The 26,972-nt window shown below is 36.3% G+C and overlaps 1 protein-coding gene across 1 annotated transcript; it reads right to left on the bottom strand.

The window, feature by feature from the left end:
- Positions 1-837: 837 nt before the first annotated feature.
- On the bottom strand, positions 838-19,327 carry LOC142337079 (beta-1,3-galactosyltransferase 5-like). Its single transcript, XM_075386147.1, has 7 exons — positions 18,911-19,327; positions 15,416-15,520; positions 12,760-12,908; positions 7,187-7,346; positions 6,213-6,350; positions 5,690-5,791; positions 838-1,169 (listed from the first exon to the last, which is right to left on the bottom strand). The coding sequence occupies exons 1-7, from the start codon at positions 19,196-19,198 to the stop codon at positions 948-950; spliced, it is 1,164 nt and encodes a 387-aa protein (XP_075242262.1). The 5' UTR covers positions 19,199-19,327; the 3' UTR covers positions 838-947.
- Positions 19,328-26,972: the final 7,645 nt, after the last annotated feature.

The raw sequence follows: 26,972 nt of genomic DNA, 5'->3' as shown, positions 1-26,972 counted from the left end.
TTGTGGGACACAGTTGTTACTTTTCATAACTCTTTTCGCTTTATTAGTTTTTGTTTTTGAACAGCATTTTGAAGGTTACTTTTCTGAGCGAATTTTGTATTTAAAGAACCATTAGTAAAGATGTTGTTGGGAAAAAGTGATATCTCTTTTAAAAATTCGGATACATGACAGTGTTAGTTTTCGTTTTTGAACAACATTTTGAAGGATACTTTGTAAGCGAATTTTGTATTTAAAGAACCATTGGTAATAAAATTGTTGGGAAAAACTGGTATCTCTTTTAAAAATTCGGATACATGACAGTGTTAAGTGTTTTTTGCGGTTGAGGAAAATGTGTCGAAAAATAAAACTGAGCTGCGATTACAATTATACTCATAAACATTTCCGTTTTTTAATTGGGATGAAATTTGAACTTTTTGGATCCCTAATTTATTTTAAATGACTTTTGATATTATGCGGTATTTAAGCAATGCACAACATTGGTATCCCTAGCTCACCTGTTTTAGAAACATGAGTATCTTTTTGTATTATCCGAGCGCTTTGCTCATAAAAGCGACGTTATGCGAAGTCCTCCCTGATCAGAGCTGTTAAAACACTCCAGCGATATTAAATTGAAAGAGCCCATACCCCCTTTTCCTATTCTTTTAACTAATTTGAGTTCATTGCCATTGCTGAAATAAATACTAAAAATGGTAATTATTTCGGTCAGAAATTACAAGTTCTGGTCTTTCTTCTTATGTAGATCGTCCTTTTGTAAAGATTTTCCGTCGAACCCCACGTTTTCAACACTTTCCCCACACTAAAGTTTTTTAGCAGTTACAGATCAAAATTCAATATCCATCAAGCCTGTCAACTTTTGAATTGTACTAAATATGATATAATTATGTCATGTTTAATGTTGATTATTAGGTTTTTTTTCTATTATGAACCAAAGGCACTAAATATTTTGATTATAGTTCCTTCCTCCTAGCGTTGCTTTTGCCTTTGCCTTTATTGGATTTCTTCTTGGGTGTTTTTGGGGGTGGTACTGGTCGCTTTTGCTCCTCCGAGGGACACTTTTTGCCTTCATCCTCGAACCTCTCGTGCTCTTCTCTGATCATCTTCTGCTTGGACATTGGAACCGGTTGTAACATCAACAGACCTTGCACAGTGCAGTAGTGCGTGTCTTTCACCTGCAACACAAAACCAAAAAGCTTAAATTTAAAGTCATGATCACTTTTTTGTTATTGTATCAAGGTCCTTCTTCAATCTTTAATTACAGCAATTCAAATTGTAGTTGAAGGGTAGCGTAGACAACACATTAATAGAGATGAGCTGAGTTGAGTTGTGTTATCTATCAGCAGCTCGGATACAATTAATATGTCTCATCTTATAGCGACTAGTGGCCGTATACTTTCATTTTTTCAAGATTCTGCTGAATATACTCAATTAAATATTTGTCATAATTTTCAACTACTATTTAGGGTGTTGTGCAGAACGGCAAAACTAAGCGACAGTTTTCATATCATACAATCAAAATTTATCTATTTAGTCACGTTATTCAAGCGATAACATCCTCCGACCAAAGAGCTGTTGCGAAAACAGAATAACGAGTGGTCGCGTGGGCGATCCAATTGACGTATGTGAGACGACGGAAAGTGAGAAGAACACGAATAAAAAAGGGTTGATGACGGAGCGCCTGGCGAATAAGGCGCACAAAAATGGTACAGAACCACGCACGACATAATGGGAAAACTGACAGCCAAAAAGACACCAGCAGCTCAACAATGCACGACGGAACCGGAAAAGAGATGAATTGAAAGAAAAGGCCGGGCGAACGACGGATACGACAGAAAAGTCCAGTGAGAAAGCCACGGCGGAACAGGAAGTGAGACGGGCGAAACGGCGACGCCGGGTTAACGACGCATGAGGAGAAAGTAATCACCGAGCGAGCAATCCACGGTAGATTGAAGAACGAGACAGGCCAAACGTCGACATTGGGCGAAAATGGTACGAAGAGACGCGAAAGGAGACCAAAGGAATAAAGATGCCAGGCGAAAGGCGAATGGTGGAAAAAGGAATGAGACGGTCAAACAGACAACGCGCAGTGAGAGGGGAACAAGACGAAAAGAAAAGAAACGCACCACAAAACGGAGAGCGCGACAAACAAAGCGGTAACATTGGGCGAAGAAAACACCACGGGACTTGAAACGAGGCTGACGGAATGAAAACGCCAGGCAATAAACTCACGGAGGAATTTAACCACGCAACAAGACGGCGCGAACCGAGGCTGCAAACAAGACAGAAGACGGAGGGGGAAAGGAAGCCAGTAAAACAACCAAATAATAAACAAATGAAAACAGCCGTAACTGATGAGTCAACAAAATCAGACGGAAACTAATGAGTGAAATGTAACCAGAAATCTAGCAAATGAGAAACTATTCCAAACAACATTCTACTCAAAACGCCACGCAAGATAAATTAATCTACCATGATCTTTAAAAGAAGAACCGGATGCGCGATGAAATTGGACGTAACAAAATGCGGTCGGTACGGCACGAAAACGGGAGACAAGACAAAGAGTTTGGGAGAGCGACAATTTGGTAATTTTTGGAGGTTCGACCAAAAGTTTCCTAAATCAGATTTTCCGATATCATTGCAGTCATTAGGAAGTTGATTTAAAATTGCTTGAAACAATCATTGCCACAGCCCATAGGTGAAGCAAAGATATCCTAAGCATAAATCAGAGGAAAATCATTAACTGGGAAGAGATAGAAACCACAAATCATGTACATGCATAGGGATTATTGATCACAAAAACATGAGTTTTTGCTTGCGGATATTACCAAGTTAAGTTCACCACAATTCTTTGGTCAATATGGGCAATTTTTTAATTAAACGGCTCCTTTTGACTAATCTTCCACGCTCACTACTGCTTCTATAAATTATTTCACAAGCTTCTAATAAGAACGATACGTTTTATAATACGAATAGAGAGAATCTATGAAGTTGAGTAGCCTAAGGCACAAGGAAAACGCTGAAAGAGGGAGAAAACGCTCTAGCGGAGCAGCTGATGCTCAGTGAGAAAAAATTGTAGTTATTTGCTGAGTTCTTTGTGAAAAAGCACAGATGCGTAGCTTGTTGTGAATTGGCAAAGTTGCGTAGCATAATTTCGTAGCTTATTATTCTCTTAATTGTTGATTGAGAGAATAATAAGTTTCTGGCCAGTAACAAAGCTACTGGAGGCAAAACATGTTAAGCGTCAATTGGTATAGCAATCCAACTGACTGAAGTTTTAATTTTGGCAAACAGATTGCTTGAATCGATTGAGATTTAGTGTGAACCGTTAATTAGTTTTGTCAAAAAATTTCTTCTGGATTGTTGAAATTACTCAATTATTCGTTCTTGACTATTTATTTATAGTTGCTGGTATTACATTTTTTGATTTGTAGTACAATCACCCGCAATGGAGTTTCTAAACAGTCTAAACAGGGAAAACTTTTCTGGGTACAAAACAGTACACTCCCAACAACAAGAGGAATCAGCAAACTAACTTTTCGGTGTGCCAATAGAGTCTTGGGCGCTATCTAGTCCCTAGATAGAAAAAACAAAATTTCACATGTGAAAACATCACAATTAGAACAACATCACTGCTCAAATCATTTTATGAAATAGGTTTGATTTTTTCTGCAGTCTGATTGAAAACTCAATGTGAGCAAAAATCAATTTTTGCACTCTATGCCAGTTGTTGCTTTTCGATCTAATGTCTTAGATCCGATTTGATGTCACTGTAATAGGGTGAAAAGAAGAAAGAACCGTTGATTTTAAGAAGCAAAAATGAAATAAAAGATCGGAAAATGTGTACATTGCGTGAGGCTAACGGATTATACTTCGGGCATGGGCTGCGAAAATTATCATTAACTTCCGATTCGATGGTCGAGCTTTCCGCGTCTTTTTAAACCTTATAAGTGTCATGATATTACTTAGTGACTCTAAAAAGTAAATTTGACTAAAGCTAATCGTTTAACAACAATCTAATATGTTTCTAATATGTTTGCAATTGCTAACTCAAGATTAAAAGTTAGTCAAAGTGACTCGGTTAGTGAAGTAAACTCAAGCAGCAAATTCAACTTAATAACAATTCGCAAAGGTTTCTCTAACTATACGGTAATCGCAACAATTGAGTGAGGTTGGATTTGATTTTAGATTTGTTCTGAAAATCTCAAAAATTAGTTTTTAAATTCCAAATTTCTTACTTTCTCAATCGTGGTACTTTTTACTTTGGTATATATAGTTTTATGAAGGGGTGATTTGAATTGCCACAGCCATATTAATCCCTGCCTTTTAATTGGTAAAAAAAACAACGGTAAAATGTCTAATGTACATTTACACAATTAAAGTGGCTTAAGCAAGTGCTTCATTCTATTATTAGAAAGATGTAATTGAATACTTAGGTTAGTTCAGCTAAGTAATCTAACATCTAATATAAAGTATAAGTTTACTTCAGTACAGGATCTTGCCAGATGTCGCAAGCCTTGAGCATGCTTCAGCAGCCCATGCAACGTGATAAAAATCTATGAAAACTAAACATCATAATGACCCATCATGTTAGACGCATTAGCATGAGTGTTTTGATATTCTTAAATTTATTCGGTCAATACATCTTGAATAACTCCCACTCTGATGTAATGTCCCTGTTTCTGCTGTTCAATCTACTGACTGTCTATCCGTTGTAGTTCCGGGACAGTTCTGCGCAACATCCATAACAAAATCCATCTCAAACTTGAAAATTTTGTGAAATGTTTTGTACGCCACAAGAAAAGCCCTATTTTCAATTGCTAGCCTTCAGTTTTTAAAAACTGTTCACATTTTTCACTGTTCAATCATAAAATAAATTTCATTGACAGTTGCGACATTTCATGTTCGAAAAAGGTTTTCTAGAATCTAAGATCTACAGAACAGCAGCTAGGCATGCGCGAGATTTCCGCTTAAGTAACAACTTTATAGTTCGTTCTTAGGCATTTTTTATCGCAATGCCAGCAGCATACCTTACACAAATTACAACGCCTCACATACAAAAATTTACAAAACTAAAATTTGGAAATCTAAAAACAATAAAAAATCTACTGATAAAAAAATTGCCGCGTCTTAAAAAATTGTCGCAAAAAAAAACCATTTTTTTCTGCTAATTGAAAAGCTAGATGGTAAAACAACCGTTATGTGAGCTGAACATGGTGGAACTGGCGCATTAAGATGTGGTAAGAGGCAGATAAAGATACTCTTATGAGTAAGTGCATTCCATTTTGAAATCATAATACAAAGAAAAAAGCATTTTATCTTTGCCACCTTTGATTAACTATTACCACATCAGGTAAACGAGAATGATCCATGTAAGAGAGGTCAGAGCAATTTGGGAGTTAAAGCAATTAAGAAGTCACTAAAAGCTATTGGGGATTACATAATGAGGTGTTGTATATGCAGAACCGTTCCAGTACTCATAGTCAAGAGGAATTTTAAAAGTCCCTTGAATAATTAATTGATGTTCCTATTTTCTAAATAGCCTCCTTTTCATATCTCCGGAAATCATATCGACCTGTCAGAGTTGGCTATTCGAAAAGAGGCTCACACTGCTATTTGTTTTTAATCCACAAAATAAATTGGAGGGCTGGAACAAGAACATTGGGTGAAATAATGGTAGCTAAAGTGTGTTAACCGCGTGTTTGACATTTGGCATTTTGACGGGAGTGAGGCCTGCATCTCGCATGAGCATGCCCAGGTACACGTCGTCCCTCTTGAAATAGGGAGTGTGCTCAGTCTAAACTCACAAAACAGTCCATTCTTCTTTTTTTACTCTAACTCATCTGCAAATAAAGAGCCAAAACTAATTCAAGAATCTGTAGAAAGTACACAAATCGGACACACAAGATAAGTTGAATAGCATCAAATTCATTTTGAGAATAGTTCTGTTGTCTATTGGGACTTAGACAGTATATCAAGTCAAAATTTAACTCGGAAGTTAAATTTTTAGAACAAAGATTGCTTTAAGTCAAGAAATGAATATGAATTGCGCCCGATTATAATTCTGAGGCTATGCGAACGCTGAACTCGAACTTCATTTTTTTAAAAGAATATAACAATTTTATGTTTTATAACTGTTTGTAACTTTTGTCAAACAGGATTCTATTGCGTAAATCAGCTTGTTTAAATATGAAATTGACCTGACAATACTGTTCTACCTGTTGGAGGAGTTTGTCTCTGACATCGGGGGTCATAATGACAGCTGATCCATAGCAGAAGGGAGGATACACTTCAGCCCCAAACTCATTCTTGCTAACGTAGAACCTCGACTTCGGATCTCTATCGGGTCGTCTGTTCTAAAGTGAATTCCAAATAATAACCCCCGTTCAATTTTGATTATTCACACCCTATTATATTGAAGCAAATGTAAGAGCTCAGTAAAAACTGTTTCAATGTCTTTTCCAGTGCCTAGTTTGGATCCGTATCTGTGAATAGATGTATTGAGTATTGGTGAGAAGAATTATGATATTTCAATTCTTTTCAAAATTCTTGAACCTATTTTACCTGATAAACCAGGTAAGTTGCGAAAGCTGAAATGAAGGTATACTACAATCTCAGTAGAATAAACCCAAAAAAACTCTTGACAACACTTGGCAGCACCTCGAATATTTCTCTCCTGAGGAATTAATCTCGTGAGAATTTATCAGTTCTTGTTCTTTCAAGTCTTTACAGGATGTTTTAAGCTTTGTCGAGAGTGGAAATATATTAGATGTTTTCCCGTACCTAAGGTTCAGTGTCAATCAGCACTGATTCAGAACAATTTCAGAGAAATTTCATGATTCAGTACTGATTCAAAAGAATTTCAGAACCAACTGTGAAGTGATTTCTGAACTTATCTGAATCAGAGCAAAATTCAGAGAAAAAATTCTGCATCCTTCTGAATCAGAAGATAATTCAGAATGAATCACTGAATTAGCTCTGAATCAGACAAATTCAGTGCAAAATGTGACCCGAATTAGACTCTGACTCAGTACTGAATTCGACTTAAAATTAGGTACGGGTTAGCCAAAGAGTTTCGCTTCTGGCTCTGTCAAGAGTCTTGCATGAGCTCTTAGAAGATGATACAAACACGGTCATACAAGAGTCTTAGCAGATATTTGTCCCAATTTGACTGGGGTAACCACAGACTAACATTGTCACAGTCTCCACCGATGAAATTGTCTGGTGGCAGTTTCCACAAGTATGGGATGAGGTGGTCTCTCCTGATCATGACGTCATCATGCAGTATCATGATGTAGTCCACATCGTGGCAGTGGTGCTTTGCATAGTGAAGGCCAGCCACCAACTTCACACTTAACACAAAACACAAAAATAAATACTAAATCCTTAGAAAGCTTTGAGAATAGAAACTCTTGCAGCACGTGTCCAACTTTTCCTCTTTTCGCGGTTATTTTCGACAAAAAATCTTTGGTCCAGCTATGGGCATAAAACGGTCTGTTTGAGCCGTATTAGGCCCCAGGTCAAATGGTCTCAATTAATTCCTCTCATTTAGATTGAGGAGTAACGTGATGTAAGAGTGAGTTGCAACGGGAAAACTTAACTCTTACATCTTTTTCGATTACATTGGGCTGAGATGCGCTCCTAAAATTGGGGTCAAATTACGTGATTTTCACCCCAGGCAACCAATTGTGGCTCAAAACAATTTTGAAAATTTTAAACATTTTCCTAAAAAGTCCGTGGAGCACCTCTCTTATTTGTTACTCCGATGAACAAATTTGACAAATGGGCTACGCCAGAAATCTGCTCCATACAAGTAATGGTTATTTGATTGCCCAGTGAAACGAAAAATGATACACCTGGCCATAGTGATGCACTTGATACACCTTTCAGAACTCTGGTAAAACTCAAAACATTTTGCCAAGACCTTGAGAGGCAAAAATTTTTCGGAACACCATGGTATGATCTTGACAAGATCTTACCACGAAATGTAAAGATATTTTCTTGGCGTACCATGCTAAGATCTTTATCAATCTTGACATATAAAAAACAGTTTTTAAAGCAAGTATGATAAGAAAAAAAAACTTTCCGAATAAAACTTAGTTGAAAACCGGGGCAAATTGGATCAACAGTAGTTTTGGTCACTTTTTTATAGAAAGCGATTCAAAGCATTAGGAAATATGAACAGAGAAAAAGTAATCGAAAAAACTGATTATTTGGGCACTTTTGGGCAAAGATACGAAAAAGTAGTCATCGTCCAACATTGCCAAAACATTGAAGGACAAAAAGTAGATCAAATGCGATTTCTATGCCAATGCAAAACTGTTTAGCTGTGTATCGAATTGTTCAGCTCACCCGATGGTGTACTTTCAGGTGTCTCTAGCAAATAATAAAATTCGAGTACCACCAAAAAACAGGCTTACTTAACTTACTTTGTTCTCCAAAAACAATCAAACAACGTATTGCTTTGTAAAAAAAGGCAAACAGAAATATTTTATGATCTCCTGACAAGGCAAAAATGTTTCACACTAATTATATACATATATATATATATATATATATATATATATATATATATATATATTAAGTTAGCTACGTTTGTTATTTGATTTTTTTTGCTGTTTGATCATATTTATCAGCTGTGTGCTCTGCAATATTTATCAGATTTCCTTGGGATTTTGATAATTGAACAAAGATTTTGTATTTTTTTTATTAAAAAAACTTAGATAGTTATTTGTAATAGTTTCGTGATTTTTCCATGAACTGGTTTCTCTAGAACCAATCGGGTGTGTTGTAAGCAGTGTTAGATCATGTTACGGTTTTGGTGCGTTGTAAATGGTGTTAGATCATGTTATGGTTTTGGTCTGTTTATTTGATCAATTGCATCCAGATTTTCATGGGAGAAGAGTGGGGGGCCTTCTCTGTGACGCTCCTGTATAACGTGTGTTACTATATACATATGGAGCTTGAATCTTTTTTAAAATTTTATTTTGCAGGAAAAATTAGGCTCAATGGTTGTATAATAAACCAACTAGAGCTGAATTTTCCAACAAGTCCTGACATCTTTTGCTTATTTTTGTGAATGCGTGCTATATCTTTTTAAAGGTGCTTTTTAATTTTTACAAATTTGTCTGTCTTGAAAAGTCATGATTAATTTTTGTTGATTATCTCGCCAAGATCTTGTTTCTTGATACGCATACAAGGATCTTGCAGATTTTTACGTTTCTTGATGTTATCGTGCCATGTAAGATGTCAAGATCTTGGCAAGATTAACAATGTTTTAGTATGTTTATTATCAAGATATATCAAGTTTCGGTTCACTGGGTGAGTAAACTGGCGTTTGGTAATAGCAAGCCCACACCAATTCAATATCAAGATTTGACGATTTCAACATGTTCCTATTCGAAGAAACTTATTCTGTTATATCTAAAAATGTACTTAAAATTGTACAATTTTAAATACGCACTAGGACCAGCAACTGAATGAAGAATAAGAGCCACTATTGAATCTGAGCAGACGGACATTGAGAAGGTGTTTTCACTTTCGCCTTCAAAATAAAAGGGCCATGAATATACAAAGTATCATCCAGGTCTAGGTACTTGAAAAGACAATGCTCGACCAAAATGTACTATGAAAAGACCATACTCGACTCATTTGAGCTATGAAAAGATTTTAGCTGGACTTTAAGACATTCTGGACTCTAGCTCGACTCAGATTTTTCCCAAAAGGCTTTAGCTGGATCCAAAATTTTACAAAAGACTTTAGCTTGGCCCAATATTTCGTCTGGACTTAAGCTCGACACAATGTTTGGAAACAAAGTCGAGTTAAAGTCTATTCATGGGTCCATCATTGGTCTTTTCATAAGTCTGCTTTTTTGCCATTAAAATTGTCCGTGCAAAGTTACATATAAGGTAGTCAGCGTGCATGCTCCTTCATTTTTTACGATTCAGAAGGACCACTAATCCCTCAAAAACCTGCATTATTTTTGAAAAAGATATTTCATAATTTTGTAGGGTGAAACAAACTGAATAACACCCGAATTTTGTCATGGCTAATGGGACTAGGATCAATACACTTGAGCTAGCTGGTTTCATTGAATCAAGTAATGTGGTAATATACACGAGCTGTTATAACTCCTTATCTTAAGATTTGACAGAGATCTTAAGGCTTTTGGCAGTTTTCCAACTGTTTCTTAAGTTGGACTGCTCTGGTGCAAAGCTATTTAGTCTTGCTCCGGCTATGCTTCTGTATGTACAGAAGAAGAAAAAAATTAAAAAATTTTGATTTTGAAAAAACAGACTTATGAAAAGACCAATGATGCACCCATGAAAAGACCTTTACTCGACTTAGTTGGTTATGAAATGACTATTGGTGGACCCATGAAAATACCCTAGCTTGACTTTTTTCGTTATGAAAAGACTTAAGCTCGACCCATGAAAAGATATTAGCTGGACTTTAACTCGACCCCTGTAATTATAGTCAATATTGCCCCCCCCCCCTACTAGACTTTTAAAGTCTTTTCAAAAGTCACAGGGCAGCGGAGTTGAATTCACAAAAAGTCAACGAAAATTATAAATCAGTCAAGTATGAAAAAAACTTTTAAAAACTGGTATGATCTATATCGCAACTTGATTGTTTATTAGTAAAAAAAATGGTAGACTCGGCAAATATAACCCGACTCCAAATGAAGCAGAGCCGTTTTGGAACGCATAACCATTCCCAACTTTGGTACTAAAATAAATTTGCACAGACAAATAAAAGATAGCACAGACAAATTTAGAATAAAAATGGCACGTTTGATAAAGTAATTGGGGTTTTGACCTAAAGCGAGAAGCTGAATTACAATACGATAAATAGAATAATCAAATGAGAAAACAAATTACAAACTACCTAGAAAAAAGCCGTGATTCAACTTAGCGATGGGCAGTTCATGCTAGTTAACAGTTAAAAGTGTTTAAGAACAACAACGTTTGCTCACTAAAACAAAAGTTCAAGAAGTCAATGTCACGGTATATGTGACAAATGTGACGAGAAAACATTTGTTCACCCTGGCCTTACCATCAAAAACTGGAAACCCATTCCCATAGAAACATGATGGTGAGAGGTTTGTTGTGGATTTAGCATTACTTCCTCTTATGAGCTGAAAAAAAGCCTGTAATCGCAACATATTCTAAATGGCTGAGCAGATGAGAAGAACTCGAAGTACCTAGAAGCTTGTCATGAGAATCATGTATATGCTACTGCTTGAGTTTTGGGTGGATTTTGGTGAATGTGAGACAAAGAAAGACAATGTGCCTGAGCGGATTAGATAAGAAACTTTGCTTCGATTGAGATTATCATAACAGCACAGAAAGGAATGAATTAGATCAAGACTTATCTATGTTTCGGCATTTTACTTTCAACTATTTTTGCGTGCACAAAGAGCAAGTTGAAATATTTTTTTAATATCGTGGATTCTGCTTCTCAAAACATTAGAGTGGAAAAAGTATTGAATCTATCCTTCCATCTCACAGATATAATCCAATGCAAACTCAAACGCCATTGAAGCACTTTTTGGCTCAACGACACAACAAGAGTTTAATTCAGAGCAAGTTTTAAATCAGAAATCATCTGATTGATTGAGTCCAGTTTTAACTCATGAGACTAATATTGATGTACAGACTATCGTGCGTTCGAAGTTGCCTATGACCAGACTGCGTTCATTCGTGCTTCCAGACCGTGTAATTTTGAACGCACGACACCCCCCCCCCCTTGTGCTGCGTTAATTTCGGTCTGGACATATCAATTTTCGGTCTGGGAGCTCAAGCGAATCAGCGGCACCCAGTCCCAAATAACTGTCACTCAAAAGGGGGCACATTTTTCAGATCAGTTCAGTTCCAGCTCAGTCATCATTTCGGCTAAGGGAAGTTAACAAATCACAAGATGAGAATGGACAAAAGTAGGCAGCCGAAATTACAATGAACTAATGCATAATCAATTGAGGAATGTTATTTCAATTGAGTTAGTTTTATGAGATGATTTTATAGGTGATAAAACCTATTTGGATTAAGCCAACATCTGATCTCTAATCTGAGGAGTTCCAGCACCCAATAATCGACGCGTGTTAGTTTAAATGAGGAGATACAAATCCGCTGTCTGCTCAAAATGTTCAATCAAGTGTTTCCGAGCTCAACTCTTCAAATCCTGCTTCTCCTGAACTCCTTCACGCACCTCAAAATCCAGTCAAGACAATAATACAGAAGTGCCACAGTCAATTAGGTGACAACTAAATGTTCCCTTATGACATCGATATGGATTGATAGTCCCACTATTCTCATCATCATTGTATTACTTAATAACAAAGAACTCAACCGTGCATCTTTTTAGCGATCTGGGTCTCCTTGTGGGGAGCAATATTAAATGTTAAGTGTTTTCAAATAGAGACCATACATATGGCCACATTTGTAGCTAAACTTTGGTTTCAGTTATTTGTAAAGAAAAGTGCCGAAGTGCTCCTTTAAATTTCGAGGAATGGCTAATAAATTGTAACTACCGAGGTAATGTTATCTCGTTCAGATCAACATATAGTTTGCACATACTATATCTGTTCTTTCGGGAAAAATTTGTCTTGAGTTCCAGTCCGAAATTTGTGAGTCTTGTTCAATTCTTAAAAGTCGCAAAGCTCGCCAGTTCTTATTGCGGTGCATAAGCCACCGCCCATATTTTTATTCAGATCTATGCAATTAAGAAAATAGAGTTGGTTTGAAACTGGTTGTTTTATATGTACACCTGATGTTAGTGTAGTCCTCGACGTAGTCAATGAGAAGCATGTCAGTGTGGTCTTTCTCTTCTCTACTCAGCTCTCCGAACTCATTGTGCCACACTCGCATGTTGTCGTCCCTCAGAGCAGTACGCCCCACGCCCATCACATACACCGCCTACGATTGAATCATCATTAAAATATCCCCTCCATTTTCATGTTGCAACCTAGTCGAGGCATTAGTGCTAAGATTGAGCAGAAAACAACCAAAAAACAAGACAAAATTTGCAGAAAAAATATTTCAGCCAATCATTCTAACTTTTACTATCACTTTTGTTGACAAAAAAATACTACTAAAACAAACAAACACTATACAAGATGGAAAGCGGAACATAATTTGAGCTTTTGCGTCATCTATTCCGCTTAGCCATACTGTGATATATGAGAAAGAATATACACAATCTTTCTTATTTCATAAATATTCAAAGAATATTTAGTTTGAAAAAAGCTCCTCAACAGTGAAACTTTTTCTTGTGACACTCTGGCAAAATAAGTGGCAAATGCCTTATAAAGCAACAAAGCAATAAAATTCTGTTTGTAATTAAATCGTATATAACAAAAATGTCTGGAAGCTTCACGCTTTATTTCTTGTGAATGTTATCTTTAGAAAAATAAAAAGAAGAGGAAAACTTTATCAATCAATTGCTTTTTGCGCTTTACAAACAATGCTTTTTTTCAAATACGTGCCACCACGTATTAATCGCCACTAGCGCGCTCAATGAACCGCATTACTACTATTAGTGAAAACACTATCGTAATTTTATTTCCACTCGAGTCATATGGAGCTAGGAATAAGAGTCGGCGTCCTCCAATTCATTTAGTTAGCCTATAAATATAGCAAGAAAAGCTGTTAACTCAAAAACAACGATGCAAAAAGCAAACGGACACAAAACCGCAAATCTACTTTGATATTTTTGGCAGGTATTAGTCTAAGTCTAAGAGCGGTCACTGACTCAATCTAGTTCATTCGAAAACACTACAAATTATTAGGCCAAGCGAAAGATTTTGAGCCATATTTGAAGTTACTTTATTATCTAACGTTATAATTTATTCGTTCAATTTTTTCGGTAATAACGACAACTATGATTTATTTTAATCACAAAACCACTAAATTTAATATCAAAACAGGAGAATCTACAAAAAGAGTACTTAAAAAAGTCAGATTTTATAATCAAAAGCTTACTGTTGTTGCTCCAACTTAATACGCAGAATTTAATCACCACTGCGTTTTCAGAACCGAATCTGAGGGAGAACTAATTAGGTACAAAATTTTTGGCAATAAATTTAATACAACCAAAAGTAATCAAATCAATTGCTGAAAACAGATAGCTAGAAACAATACCAATATTGGTAAACAAGTATTCATGGGACATAAAAGGGCTTCCATAAGATCTTTCATTCTTTCAATCGAAAATTTATACAGATTATGTTACAATAGATTTTTAAAATGCAATAAAAATTAACCCCAAAAATGTAGTTTTGTAAATACAAAATCAGTTCAAGATTGATTTTGTGCAATTTACTAGTGAGCAAAGTCTCCAAGTACTGAAAACGTAAGAATCCGAATTTACTGTAGAACATACTGTAGAAAAACATATCCGCAACTAAAATTTTCCGCGCCTAAAATATCTACCATATCAGCAACTAAACTATTATTATAATAATTAAAAACATTTGGCCTCTTAGAGAGTGATACTTTAAGCTATGCAGTGGCAATGAGCACTTACGTTCGTAGTTTTGACTTAAATTTGCCAATGAAGTACTTCTTTCTGAAGTATTGCATTGGCAAATTTAAGTCAAAACTACGAACGTAAGTGCTCATTGCCACTGCATAGCTTAAAGTATCACTCTCTAAAAGGCCAAATGTTTTTAATTATTATAATAATAGTTTAGTTGCTGATCTTTGTTAAAAGCACTCAGTAAGCTGCCCAATCGTCATTTCGAACTTCATTTCAAAATACTACAAAAATAAAGTAAAATTATAAGAATTCAGAAATGATTCTTATTCCATTAACGTTGGGCAAATTGCTCTCGAGCGACATGTTGGGTGATTTAATTCAGGGTCTCTAGCCTAGATAAACTTTTGTTTATGGGCGTAAAACCCAAACATGGAGGGAGTCGAATCCCCGACTTGCGGAGTTCCCACCAGAAGCATTAAGTAGCCTCACCCGGCTATTACTCTCTTGTGATTTCCAATCTTACAATTGCTTTAACTCGCTAGTGCCAGACTCGCCTCGCAAGATTCCTAGGGCTCGTCTTAGGAAATCAGAAACTGGGGTATAGTTCAGAAAATAGAGAAGTTCAAGGCAGAAGATGGATGAAGACAAATAATCACATAACTGCCGGTGTGCCTCACCTATCGATATTCTACAATAGCGAATAAATATCTATCTACAATAGATGGAACACATCAATGGATTTCTCCAAATCAATTTCTCCAACAAGCTAGCTCCCTTAAGACAAATTTGAAAATTCTTTACAGTTTGTATATATTGTGGAAAAATTTGCGCATAGTTTTTAAATGGAACAAAAAAATCAAATTGATTATTGAAATTGAATGATCATTTAGCTTACTTGCTGAAAAATACCCTAAAACGAAAGTGTGACTATGCAGGTGTTTCCTACCTCGAATCGGACATCCTCCTCGATGTCAGGGAGTGCCCAGTCAAGACGGAGTTGCTGTCTAGTGTAGTAGTGCTTACTCATTGTGATTATCACAAACAGAATCACCTGGAAAAGTAAACGACGCCCATGTTTTTCTTAAACAACAAACAAATAGAAGAGATGTAGCAGAGTCCCAATTATAATACCTGTTTCCCCTTTAAGTTTCTAGTTTCGAGTTCTCATCTTTGATCAGTTTTGACTCGCTAATAACCAGGCCCCGGACTTTTAATGATAAGGCGCCTTGAGCCCAGCAGAATTGTCAAGTTACCAGGACTGTGATGTAAAAGTTAACAGGCTGGGCCAAGGGTTTCGTAGACAGTTGGTTAGAGAGTATTCTCAGTCCTAAGTATTTGTGCTAACTGCTGTCGGTGGAACAATGGTGGGTTGTTACACAACAAATAAGCAGCCATGATCAGAATTTAGCTGATGACCAGACCTGAGCCGGATTTTGGGACTCGTCCGTGCAACAAAAGAGCACTTCAAGTGGGCGTTTATATTATGTGCGATCATTGACATATACTTTTGTTTTTTTTTTGTTTAAAATACCTTTCACAAATTCATTATTCTATCCTAATTCTTAACCTCAAATCACCTATAAAGCATGAATACACTTCTGATAGACTGATCAAAAATATCTAACTATCTGTTATTCTGTTTTAATAATAATCCAAAGAAAAATCTAAAATATAGCTAATTGTTCCGACCCCACTTTATTGGGAGGAGAGAGGGAATAGAAGCTCAACTGGTTTTTTTTTGGTTCCGTCCGATCGATAAATTCATTGCAGAGAACTGTGAGTGGTATCATTAGAAAGCCCGTCAGGCATAGAGTTTCATAGTAAAAAGATAATTCGGTATTTTGTTTTTTCGGAGGATGTAACGAAGTTTAATGTTTTGTGAACAATTGATTGATTTCCGTTTTTTGTTCACATTTTGCGTAGCCCAAATCTTCCTCAACTTTCCTAAGATATTATAAACTGGTCAAAAAAGGTGTAACTGGTTTTAAATTTGAAATGAGCGGAGAGTTGCTGAATTGTCTGATCTGCTAAAACCTTTTTGCTAAAATTTTGGATATTTTTGAAAAATCAGCCAGTTTCAAGTAAGTTGGCAGAAAATATGCTTCTTTAGCTAACTTTATCGAGCTTTTCAGGAAAAACAAACCAAAAAAACTGCTGGCACAATTGTCATTTACTCAGATGATGGTTAAAATGACTTCTTCTACCGCGAAGCTACCAAGAAAGTGTTCCTCCTGTAACAAAAGTGTTCTGGAATTAAATTTTTGGGGCCTCCCGCTAATTAAAATCAAATTTTATCCAAAATGGAACATTTATTTTTGAGCATTTTCTTGAAACAAATTAGGTACTGCGTTAAGATTTGGATCAATTACGTATTCTTAATAGCTTATTAGGTTCGCAGATATAGCAAGAGCAATTTTGATGGTATCGTGGATTTTCAATCACAAATCGTTCAGGTTGCATTGGCGCGCTGTGTTCGTTGAAATTCTGTTCACATTTCTCTTCTCCCAATTAGAGACAAATCAGTTTCGAAACTCAGTTTCCACATAGAGTTTCGAATTCATATAACTCTAGATCCCATCAACATTTTAACGGTTATCATCTTAAAAAATCTTATTTTTTCAGAGAATAGCTCATGATTTCCGACTTCGACAAACATCGGAAATTTTTTTGAATTCTTGCGTTCTGCCTCCATTCATTGTTCTCTTTGTTTTTAAGAGATAGTGAAATTATTAAATTGTTAATATAGCTATCGAACTATCTAACGAGGCATAAGCAAAAAATATCCAATGCTTTTAGTAGATAATTAATAGCTCGTATGACTTTAAATGTACTTGTTTTGGAAAATACAAGTAAAGTTTCGAAATTTTTCAATTTTTCATTCCTATTTTGGTCACCTTGCAACTTAATCCAACCTATCACGAGACATATTTTCTTTATAGTGAGTTAAAAAGTAATCTATTTAGCCTTTTATTGTTTTATGTAATGGTTTTATTACCTTGAAACGAAGAGTTTTCACATAAAAAAATCTTTAAGATATTTGAAAATGGGTTTTTTTGGTCTCCAGTCACATTATTACGTTAATTAAGGCTACCATTTATGTTGAAATGAGAATTCATTGAACATTTTTGACGTTTTCAGTTAGTATACTTCACTTTCAAATTTTTGGACATTTTTGTGCAAATTTTAAATGATTTTTTTTTCTTTTTTGCGTGTAATTGATGTTTTTTTTAGTCATATGACATATATGACGTATTCAGAATAACGAGAAATGCCAATAGCTTTGTTTGGAGGTATGAGCAAAATTTATTTAAACTTCCATTTCACAGCTAATGATTATGGTCACTTTCAATCTGATTGCTTACAAACCCATCAAATTAATTTTGATCTTTGCCCTTTTTGTTCTTCTTTTTTTGGTGCATTATTCCTTCCTCCTCTATTCGTTCTTTCTTTCTTTCTTTCTTTCTTTCTTTCTTTCTTTCTTTCTCTCTTTCTTTCTTTCTTTCTTTCTGTCTTTCTTTCTTTCTTTCTTTCTTTCTTTCTTTCTTTCTTTCTTTTTGATTTTTTTGTTGTCCTTGCACATTGCCTTTCAACAACAGGCGCTATTGCTATTTAAATGAACCACGAGGTAATATATTTTTTTCAGTTAGTTGCTCATTGTTTTAATGATTTCAACAATTTTAGTTTTCGTAAACTATTTAATTTTTGGGTCTTGCCATTATTTGCTGCTCTTCTGTAGTCTTATGACTTGGTCTCACTAAATTGTATGATCAATGACAGGTCTCATTGTCTTCCTTAGGAGTCACATGTAAATCTCTCGAATACTTTTTTGTTGAATTCTGATGGTTTTGATGGCTTTAATGGGTTTCAAAAAGCTCAGGAGATTTTTGAACTTTGCCCCATTTTTATCGTTTTGTTGCTGACTTGTTATCTAGTCTCGTCAGAGACAGGTTCCATCTGCTGAAGTACAAGTTAATTAGCGTTTTTAAGGTTTCCTCTGATGCTGTTTTGATTTTGTTACAAAGTGTTTCCTTTTAATTTTATAATGAGTTTTGCCCATAATTGACGTTTTTGTTATTTTGTTTGTCCTATGTCGTGGTCTCAATAAAAACAAGTCCTCAAATTCGCATTTAATTCATAAATTTGATTCATAAAGTGGCTAGTCTTTATAAAAATTTTTGAACTCATAGACAAACAATCTTTGAAGAGTAGGTGAACTTTTGAAAGTTATTCAGCCTTTCCTCATTTTGTAGACAATTAAGTCAAAATTTGGGTGAGTGGGGTTGGAAAATTATGCCTCAACGCACCTTACTGACCCTTTCTTGTTTATAGTCTTGAAAACATAATGAGCTAGTTCAACGTACAGTTCAACCAATTTCTCAGTTCACTTGCAGTGACAACTTTTGTGGCGAACTTTAAAACTTTTTCCTAACAAATTACTTACTTTTTTAGCCATTCGGTGTCGCACATAATTGCATTTCTCCGTATTGAGTAGTAAAAAGTCATGTTCCGACAAAACAATCGGCCCTTTTGGCTCATACTTTATGTCTTCGATTGTAGGCACTTCCTCACTTTCCTCAGACTTCCCAGATCCAAAAAGCGCCGAGTAATGGGCCGAGAGTGAGGGAACACCATTAAAAGATACACGGGCTATGTAGTAATACGATGAAAATATGATCAAAATCACAGAAAAGCTCCAGAAATTAAAAAAAGCTGATTTCACGCGCGGCATTTTAGCTATCAATGGACAGCAGTTATTAGTGACATAGATTTAAAGTATGAAAGGAAAAGTACTAAGCATGATCAGCAAAAGTTTATGAATAGTTAATGAATAATTGCAGGTGCTGTAGTATGCGCAAAGTCCACGTCAGTTGATCGTGTGCAAAAAACATCTACTATGTTAGCGTATTCCTTTTAAACCAGTATAGCATATGCAGCACTGCTGAAACGCACATTCGTAACTTCTGTTTCAACAGAAACACTGGGGAGAGTTGCACGATAATTGATTTAAGATGGGAGGGGGAATTGTCCGGTACTGGAACAAGAACATAAATATAGTTTTTCTGGATTGATTTATTTCTGATATTCATATGGTTTCAAGATCAGTGCGCTCCAAGAATATACATAATCTTGATGTGATAACTGCGGTCTCATTAACTTCAACTTTTAGTTCAAAAGGTAATTTAAGGTATCTATTTGAGCAATATTGTAATCCAAGGTAATATTTTAAGCATCATCAACAATACTTTCTATGGCGTCTTGGGACGGATTGATGAATTTCGCTAGAAATAAGCTCACAGCTAGGCAATAAATCCATTTAGAACACTTCTTTTACAGTGCATTAACATAGATAGTTCGCAGATATTTCCTTGTCACACAATTGGGCCTGAGCAGTATTTGGTTTCATGTCCACACGATTATGTTTTTGTGCATGTATGTGCGTATGCATGTGTGTATGTGTTTGTGTGTGTGCGTGTATGTGTGTGTATGTGTGCGCGTGTGTGTGTGTGTGTGTGCATATATATATATATATATATATATATATATATATATATATATATATATGTGTGTGTGTGTGTGTGTGTGTGTTTGTGTGTTTGTGTGTGTATGTGTGTATGTATGTGCGTGCGTGTGTTCGCATGTGTGTGTGTCTGGGTGTGTGTGTGTGTGTGTGTGTGTGTGTGTATGTGTGTGTGCGTGAGCGTGTGTGTGTGTATGTGTTCGGATAAAGAACAATAATATGTAGCGCCCTAAATAGATAAGGCCTATAGAAATAGCATATTTTCGTATTTGGTCAGTTTTTTGCTAATCGGAAACGGAAACGAGAAAACAATTGCTTTGCCAAGCTTATAACAAATTTTCGCGAAACGAAGAAAAATGAGGTTTTAAAAAATTTCGCATCCATCCTATGCCTCAAAACTGACACAACCAATTTTGATTTGATATCACATGCCTAATTCAGGCAGTTACAACAGTTATTGCGTGTTTGTTCGTGTGCTTCCTCACTTTCCTCAGACTTCCCAGATCCAAAAAGCGCCGAGTAATGGGCCGAGAGTGAGGGAACACCATTAAAAGATACACGGGCTATGTAGTAATACGATGAAAATATGATCAAAATCACAGAAAAGCTCCAGAATTTAAAAAAAAGTTGATTTCACGCGCGGCATTTTAGCTATCAATGGACAGCAGTTATTAGTGACTTAGATTTAAAGTATGAAAGGAAAAGTACTAAGCATGATCAGCAAAACTTTAAGAATAGTTAATGAATAATTGCAGGTGCTGTAGTATGCGCAAAGTCCACGTCAGTTGATCGTGTGCAAAAAACATCTACTATGTTAGTGTATTCCTTTTAAACCAGTATAGCATATGCAGCACTGCTGAAACGCACATTCGTAACTTCTGTTTCAACAGAAACACTGGGGAGAGTTGCACGATAATTGATTTAAGATGGGAGGGGGAATTGTCCGGTACTGGAACAAGAACATAAATATAGTTTTTCTGGATTGATTTATTTCTGATATTCATATGGTTTCAAGATCAGTGCGCTCCAAGAATATACATAATCTTGATGTGATAACTGCGGTCTCATTAACTTCAATTTTTAGTTCAAAAGATAATTTAAGGTATCTATTTGAGCAATATTGTAATCCAAGGTAATATTTTAAGCATCATTAACTATACTTTCTATGGCGTCTTGAGACGGATTGATGAATTTCGCTAGAAATAAGCTCACAGCTAGGCAATAAATCCATTTAGAACACTTCTTTTACAGTGCATTAACATAGATAGTTCGCAGATATTTCCTTGTCACACAATTGGGCCTGAGCAGTATTTGGTTTCATGTCCACACGATTATGTTTTTGTGCATGTATGTGCGTATGCATGTGTGTATGTGTTTGTGTGTGTGCGTGTATGTGTGTGTATGTGTGCACGTGTGTGTGTGCATATATATATATATATATATATATATATATATATATATATATATGTGTGTGTGTGTGTGTGTGTTTGTGTGTTTGTGTGTGTATGTGTGTATGTATGTGCGTGCGTGTGTTTGCATGTGTGTGTGTCTGGGTGTGTGTGTATGTGTGTGTGCGTGAGCGTGTGTGTGTGTATGTGTTCGGATAAAGAACAATGATATATAGCGCCCTAAATAGGTAAGGCCTATAGAAATAGCATATTTTCGTATTTGGTCAGTTTTTTGCTAATCGGAAACGGAAACGAGAAAACAATTGCTTCGCCAAGCTTGTAACAAATTTTCGCGAAACGAAGAAAAATGAGGTTTTAAAAAATTTCGCATCCATCCTATGCCTCAAAACTGACACAACCAATTTTGATTTGATATCACATGCCTAATTCAAGCAGTTACAACAGTTATTGCGTGTTTGTTCGTGTGCCTGTGTGTTTGTGCGTGTACGCATGTGTGTATGTATGTGTATGTTTGTGTGTTTGTGTCAGTGTGCTTGTGTGTGTATGCGTGCTTGTTTGCGTTTGTATATATTTGTTTGTGCGTGCAGATATAGAACAAACAAATATTGAGTTCTAATATGTAAAAAATTTAGAGAAATAAAGGGAAAACTTTGAAAAATTTGAATTTATTGAAATTTTTTGTTTTTGCTACTAAATCTAGGTGCCCCAAGTATGTCGAAGTAAATTTGTTTGAGAAAAACCATGCTGTCCACAGTTTAAGCTGAAATTTGAATTTGCAAACTATAAGACAATGATTTTTGCAAACTGGAAATATTTTGAGAACAACTTAAATAAGTTTGCAGAAGATGAGAGCACGCTGATTATATTGACTTTGCGTCAAAAATAGTTTATACATCCATTTAGAACTTTTGTTCAGCGCCGGAACGCGAACGGGACCAAATGGCGTTAGCTTACGGCTGTGCACTGGCATACTGCTTTCGGCTATTAAAAACTTCATTACCAATAACCAAACAACTGATTACCGTTGGGAGGATTGCTTAGAAGAAAAAGTCAGTAAGCCCAGGTCCGACTGATAGGCGTTGAAGGGTATTGACGGGCGTGCCTTACGTGCGTGCTCAACGATGCAAAACTTTTAATTCCAATTTTTGTCAATGTGTCGAAGCGTACCAAGGATGGAGCAAAAATTTTGCTTAGAACTTCGTACAAGATTCTCCCAGACTCCGCCTTGATGTGGCACAAAACTCGAGAAGAACTTCCTTTAAGTAAATTTGTGCCCAAGCACGGCAACGATTTTGATAGTTTCCCAGTTTTCTCGCGGTGCTTTTTCTCTAAAACAACAAAGTTAGTGCCATTATCTAATCAGCTCTTGGCAAGAGCATTCAAACGGGAGAACTCCACTCCACGCCCAAACCACTCAACTCCCATTACACACAAACTGGCGTCCACGGGCAGAACAATTTCGACATGGATGGCACGAGTTGTGATGCAATAAAGAGAAAACCCATTCTCATTAGTACTACGCAGCATCGTAGAATGCGTCAAAATAGTCGACCACGAAATTTGTGAATGGACGTGACTGACGGGGCGACTAAGCGAGTCTCTCTGGTGAGAGGTCAGGCGAGAAGTTTGGACGATGGTAGCGGGGAACATTTTGCACGTAGTTGTTTTAGACTTTATTGAACACAGTGAAGCTCGTTGTTTATGGATAGCTTAGCGTCTCCGGATGCGGATGACCGACTGGAGATAATAGATACCCTTATGGTGGTTTTTAACTTGTGCACTCCGCAGAAAAAAAATAACAAAACACACGGTCTGTTTGCAGGGCAGCATGGTGTTTTGCAACCAAGACAATTTGAACTCACCGCTTGACGCGAGGGTTCTGATTAGACCAATTGCTCCGACAAAGAGAGAAAACGGAGCAATTTGGGCTACTCTGTTTGAAGTATTTGTTGTCGTGAGGATCTTTTCTTTCAGAAGTAAAGGGCTCTCCTTGCTCAAAAAAATGCAGGGGACGCTCGGTTTCTTTGAGATCATTGAGATTTATCATAAAACAATCGGATTTACGGTAGTATTTGTGGGACCGTAGTGACGGAGGGCGTGAGCTGTTATGTGTACCACTTTTTTTAAAAGAGCAGAAATTTTTGAACGAAATTGGTTTTGTGGGATGTCCATTAGTTGAATGAGCTACGGAAGCGGCTTATGGGGTGTTAGCTTCGTCTTGTTACTTTGTTACAACGTGGTCTTGATGTTATCGACAACAGTGTTTGCTACAGACAGAAAATGCTTAGTTCTAAAGAGGTAAGAATCACTCACCCAGCTACCCGATCAAAAATCTTCAGCGGAAATACCACGCATGTCAGCTACTGCCAGATTATCAAAGTTAACAACGTGGTTAAATCGGACAACGCCGGCGTACTCCAGGATTTAGATTACACAATTTGCAATGAAGATGGGTTGTTTGTTGTTTGAGTTTACCCACTGCAAGTCGATGGTACTATGTGTCCAAATGAACGCTTTTTACACAGTAAAGGTCAACGCTCGAAAGTTTTTCTAAGCAAGCAGTGAGGAGAACGGCTCATTTAGGGAGCTTAGTATAATAATAATAATAATAATAATAATAATAATAATAATAATAATAATAAAAATAATAATAATAATAATAATATTAATAATAATAATAATGATAATGATATTATAAATAAAAATAAAAACAATAATAATAACAATAATAATAATAATAATAATAATAATAATAATAATAATAATATTAATAATAATAATAAAAATAATAATAATAATAATAATAATAATAATAATAATATTGATAATAATAATAATAATAATAATAATAATAATAATAATAATAATAGTAGTAGTATTAATAATAATAATAATAATAATAATAATAATAATAATAATAATAATAAAAATAAAAATAACAAAAATGATTATAACAATAATGAAATCAAACCAAACATTGTTTCCCACATCTTGGATTTGCCAGTTATCAACAAACATGTTGCGTTAAAGATGCTGAAACGGTTCTGAAATCTATTTCTCGGTATAGTGATCTTAATCAGCCGACGCATTTCAACATACAATGCAAGCGATCTATAAATTGTGTCGTTCGATAACTCTTCATCCCAAGTTTGTAAATTAAGTACGCTTTCTCTCTTAGAACTAAGTTTGTCCATTAAAGATACTTGCAAAAACAACAAGCACCTAAATTGAACAATGCGACAAAACCAATCGGTTCGTAGACCTTCAATTCGATAAAATTTTGCTCAATAAACCGATGATTTATGGTAGAATAGATTGAGCAGACCCAATTTATTCGGTCAGCCAGATCTTGCACAAAATTTACAGACGTAGTATGCTTTAACCCTGCTATACGCAGAAAATTTACCCTTTCTTTTGACTAGATCTGATGAGGGACCTCTCGGAAGATTGCACTGAATCTAAATAATCTTCCATGTAAAAGATCTCAGGTAATCCTTTTGCGGCTTTAGGATAATGATTAGCATTCTCACCTGCAGTGAGTATTTAGCGCAGGGGGAAATTCCTTTGGACCAGATATGTGGGGTGTTTATTGTTGTAACTCCAACATGCAGGAACAATGCCTAAATGGTAGTTGATAGGGCAAACAGATGTTGTCTGAGCAGGGCAAAAAGGTTTTGCAGTAAGTCAGTGCTAGTTAGCAGTGACTTTACCAAAGATGCACAGTAAAACTTGGCTAACTAATTGAATATCTTTCGTAACTTGACGAGTTAATAGCTGTGTGGCGTGGTAAGTACCATTCACGTTCTGATCCTCTTTATGAACATCTTCAACTTCTACCACGTATCTTCTTACCAAGTCCTCGTTGATGGTATTCGAATGATTCTTCCTTAAAAAATGAAACTTTTCACAGGATTTTAACTGATTCAGCGTTGAGTTGGTCGCATTACCTGACTACCGAGTTCAAAATGCGTTTCATTTTTGGCTTTGAAGCAATACGAGATTAAAAGTGACGACAACGTTAAAGTGCCACATAAAACGCAGTCCATGTGCAAGCGAACTTTGAAGTGCGAGCATGTTTTGTCGGAACCGAAGTACTCTAACGAGCAGATTGCTTGTACACATGCTTTTAAGTATTGTCCAAATCTTACAATACAAGCATTTTAACAGACCTAAAACTGCCGGCGTAGATGTTATTTTTTGTGCTTGATTTAAATTAATTCTGCACCTATATTTAAATTTTTCATTCAATCGATGATGCACTAGAAGGTTTACTTTGACTTGCCCCAAAACAGGAATTACTATTGTTGTTTGTTGTGCCGAATTTTGATGGATAAGAGAAGAAGTGTGCTAGGAGAGCTGTTGCAAACGTCTTCCCCATTTTTCTGGCATTGCGGCACTGCAGGAATGGTGAGAGACACAGTTTTTCTTCCGCCAGTATCTTTGCTCACTGCGTTGGAGCTCTTCCCTGAGCAAACAAAACTGCAGACGCGATGACTGGCCTTAATGAAAACGCAGCGAGTGGAAAGCGGTTTTGTTGAATTTGCAGTTGTTTTTTGGTGCCATTTCTTTAAGTGTTGGCGGCTAATTTTTAGTTTTGGTTACTGCGTTCGTGGTATCTTCAACTTTTGCCTACGATGATGTTTGTTTCATCAAATCATGTGTCTTAGCCATTTTCTTCGACCAGTCATTGAAGTCGAGGATTATCGTTTTTACCCAATGCGTTCGGACAGTGAAACGTGACTATGAATTGCTCAAATTGGGCGGCAGTTTTTTCACTATGAGTGACAAAATTGGTAGTAAAAATGTAGCACAAAGTTTATGATGTTATTAATAAAATGAGTCGGAAGTAGAGGAAAAATGTTCGGGTTGTCAGCGTCTGCACGAGCAGCTGCCCCTGGATCACCAAACTTCCGTGCCAGTGTCTTAAATGCGTGTTTATTGTACATTAAGCCGCAAAATGCGAACTCAGCAATGGCAGTTTTTGGTATTCCCGTGATAAAAGTTTTAAGGTTAGTCGACATGACGTCATCCGTCATAGACTGCAAGTGAATCGCAATCTCAATTCACACTGTGGTTGGCAAAATTGACACTCCAGTGTCTTAGTTGCATCTTTCTCTCTAATTCAACAGTATGCAAAATCAGCAATGGTGGACCTCGCTTTTTCAGTCAGAAGAGTTCTCACGTATGTCAATCTGACGTCATTTGTTGAGTACTTTGAGTCTATGTCACTTTCTCACCGCCCCATTCGTGCAACTATAGCCGTTTACCGCCGTATTGGGACAACTTCTATTTGGGTAGTGGATCAATCGTTCTTCTTGTTCGTTATTGCGTCTGCTAACGTCCGGCATTGAGAGATGTAGTGGATGCTTTGGGTGCAGTGGGCCACCCTATCACAGATTAGGGATAAATTGCTCATTCATTAGATGGCCGGTTAGAGTGACTGAAAATGGCGCGACGTAAGTTGCCGTACGAAAAGGATTAGCTGAGATGCTACAGGTTGCTTCGTGGTTTCTATTCAAAAAATTTATGCTGCAGTTGATTGCCAAACTGAATGGCTGATAGCGGGGTTAGCAGTG

The sequence above is a fragment of the Convolutriloba macropyga genome, chromosome 3 (genome assembly GCF_964194025.1).
Source record: "Convolutriloba macropyga chromosome 3, txConMacr16.3, whole genome shotgun sequence".
In the NCBI taxonomy this organism is placed as follows: Eukaryota; Metazoa; Xenacoelomorpha; order Acoela; family Convolutidae; genus Convolutriloba; species Convolutriloba macropyga.
Note: the sequence above shows the minus strand (reverse complement) of the source record. Positions and strands in the feature narration are given on the sequence as shown.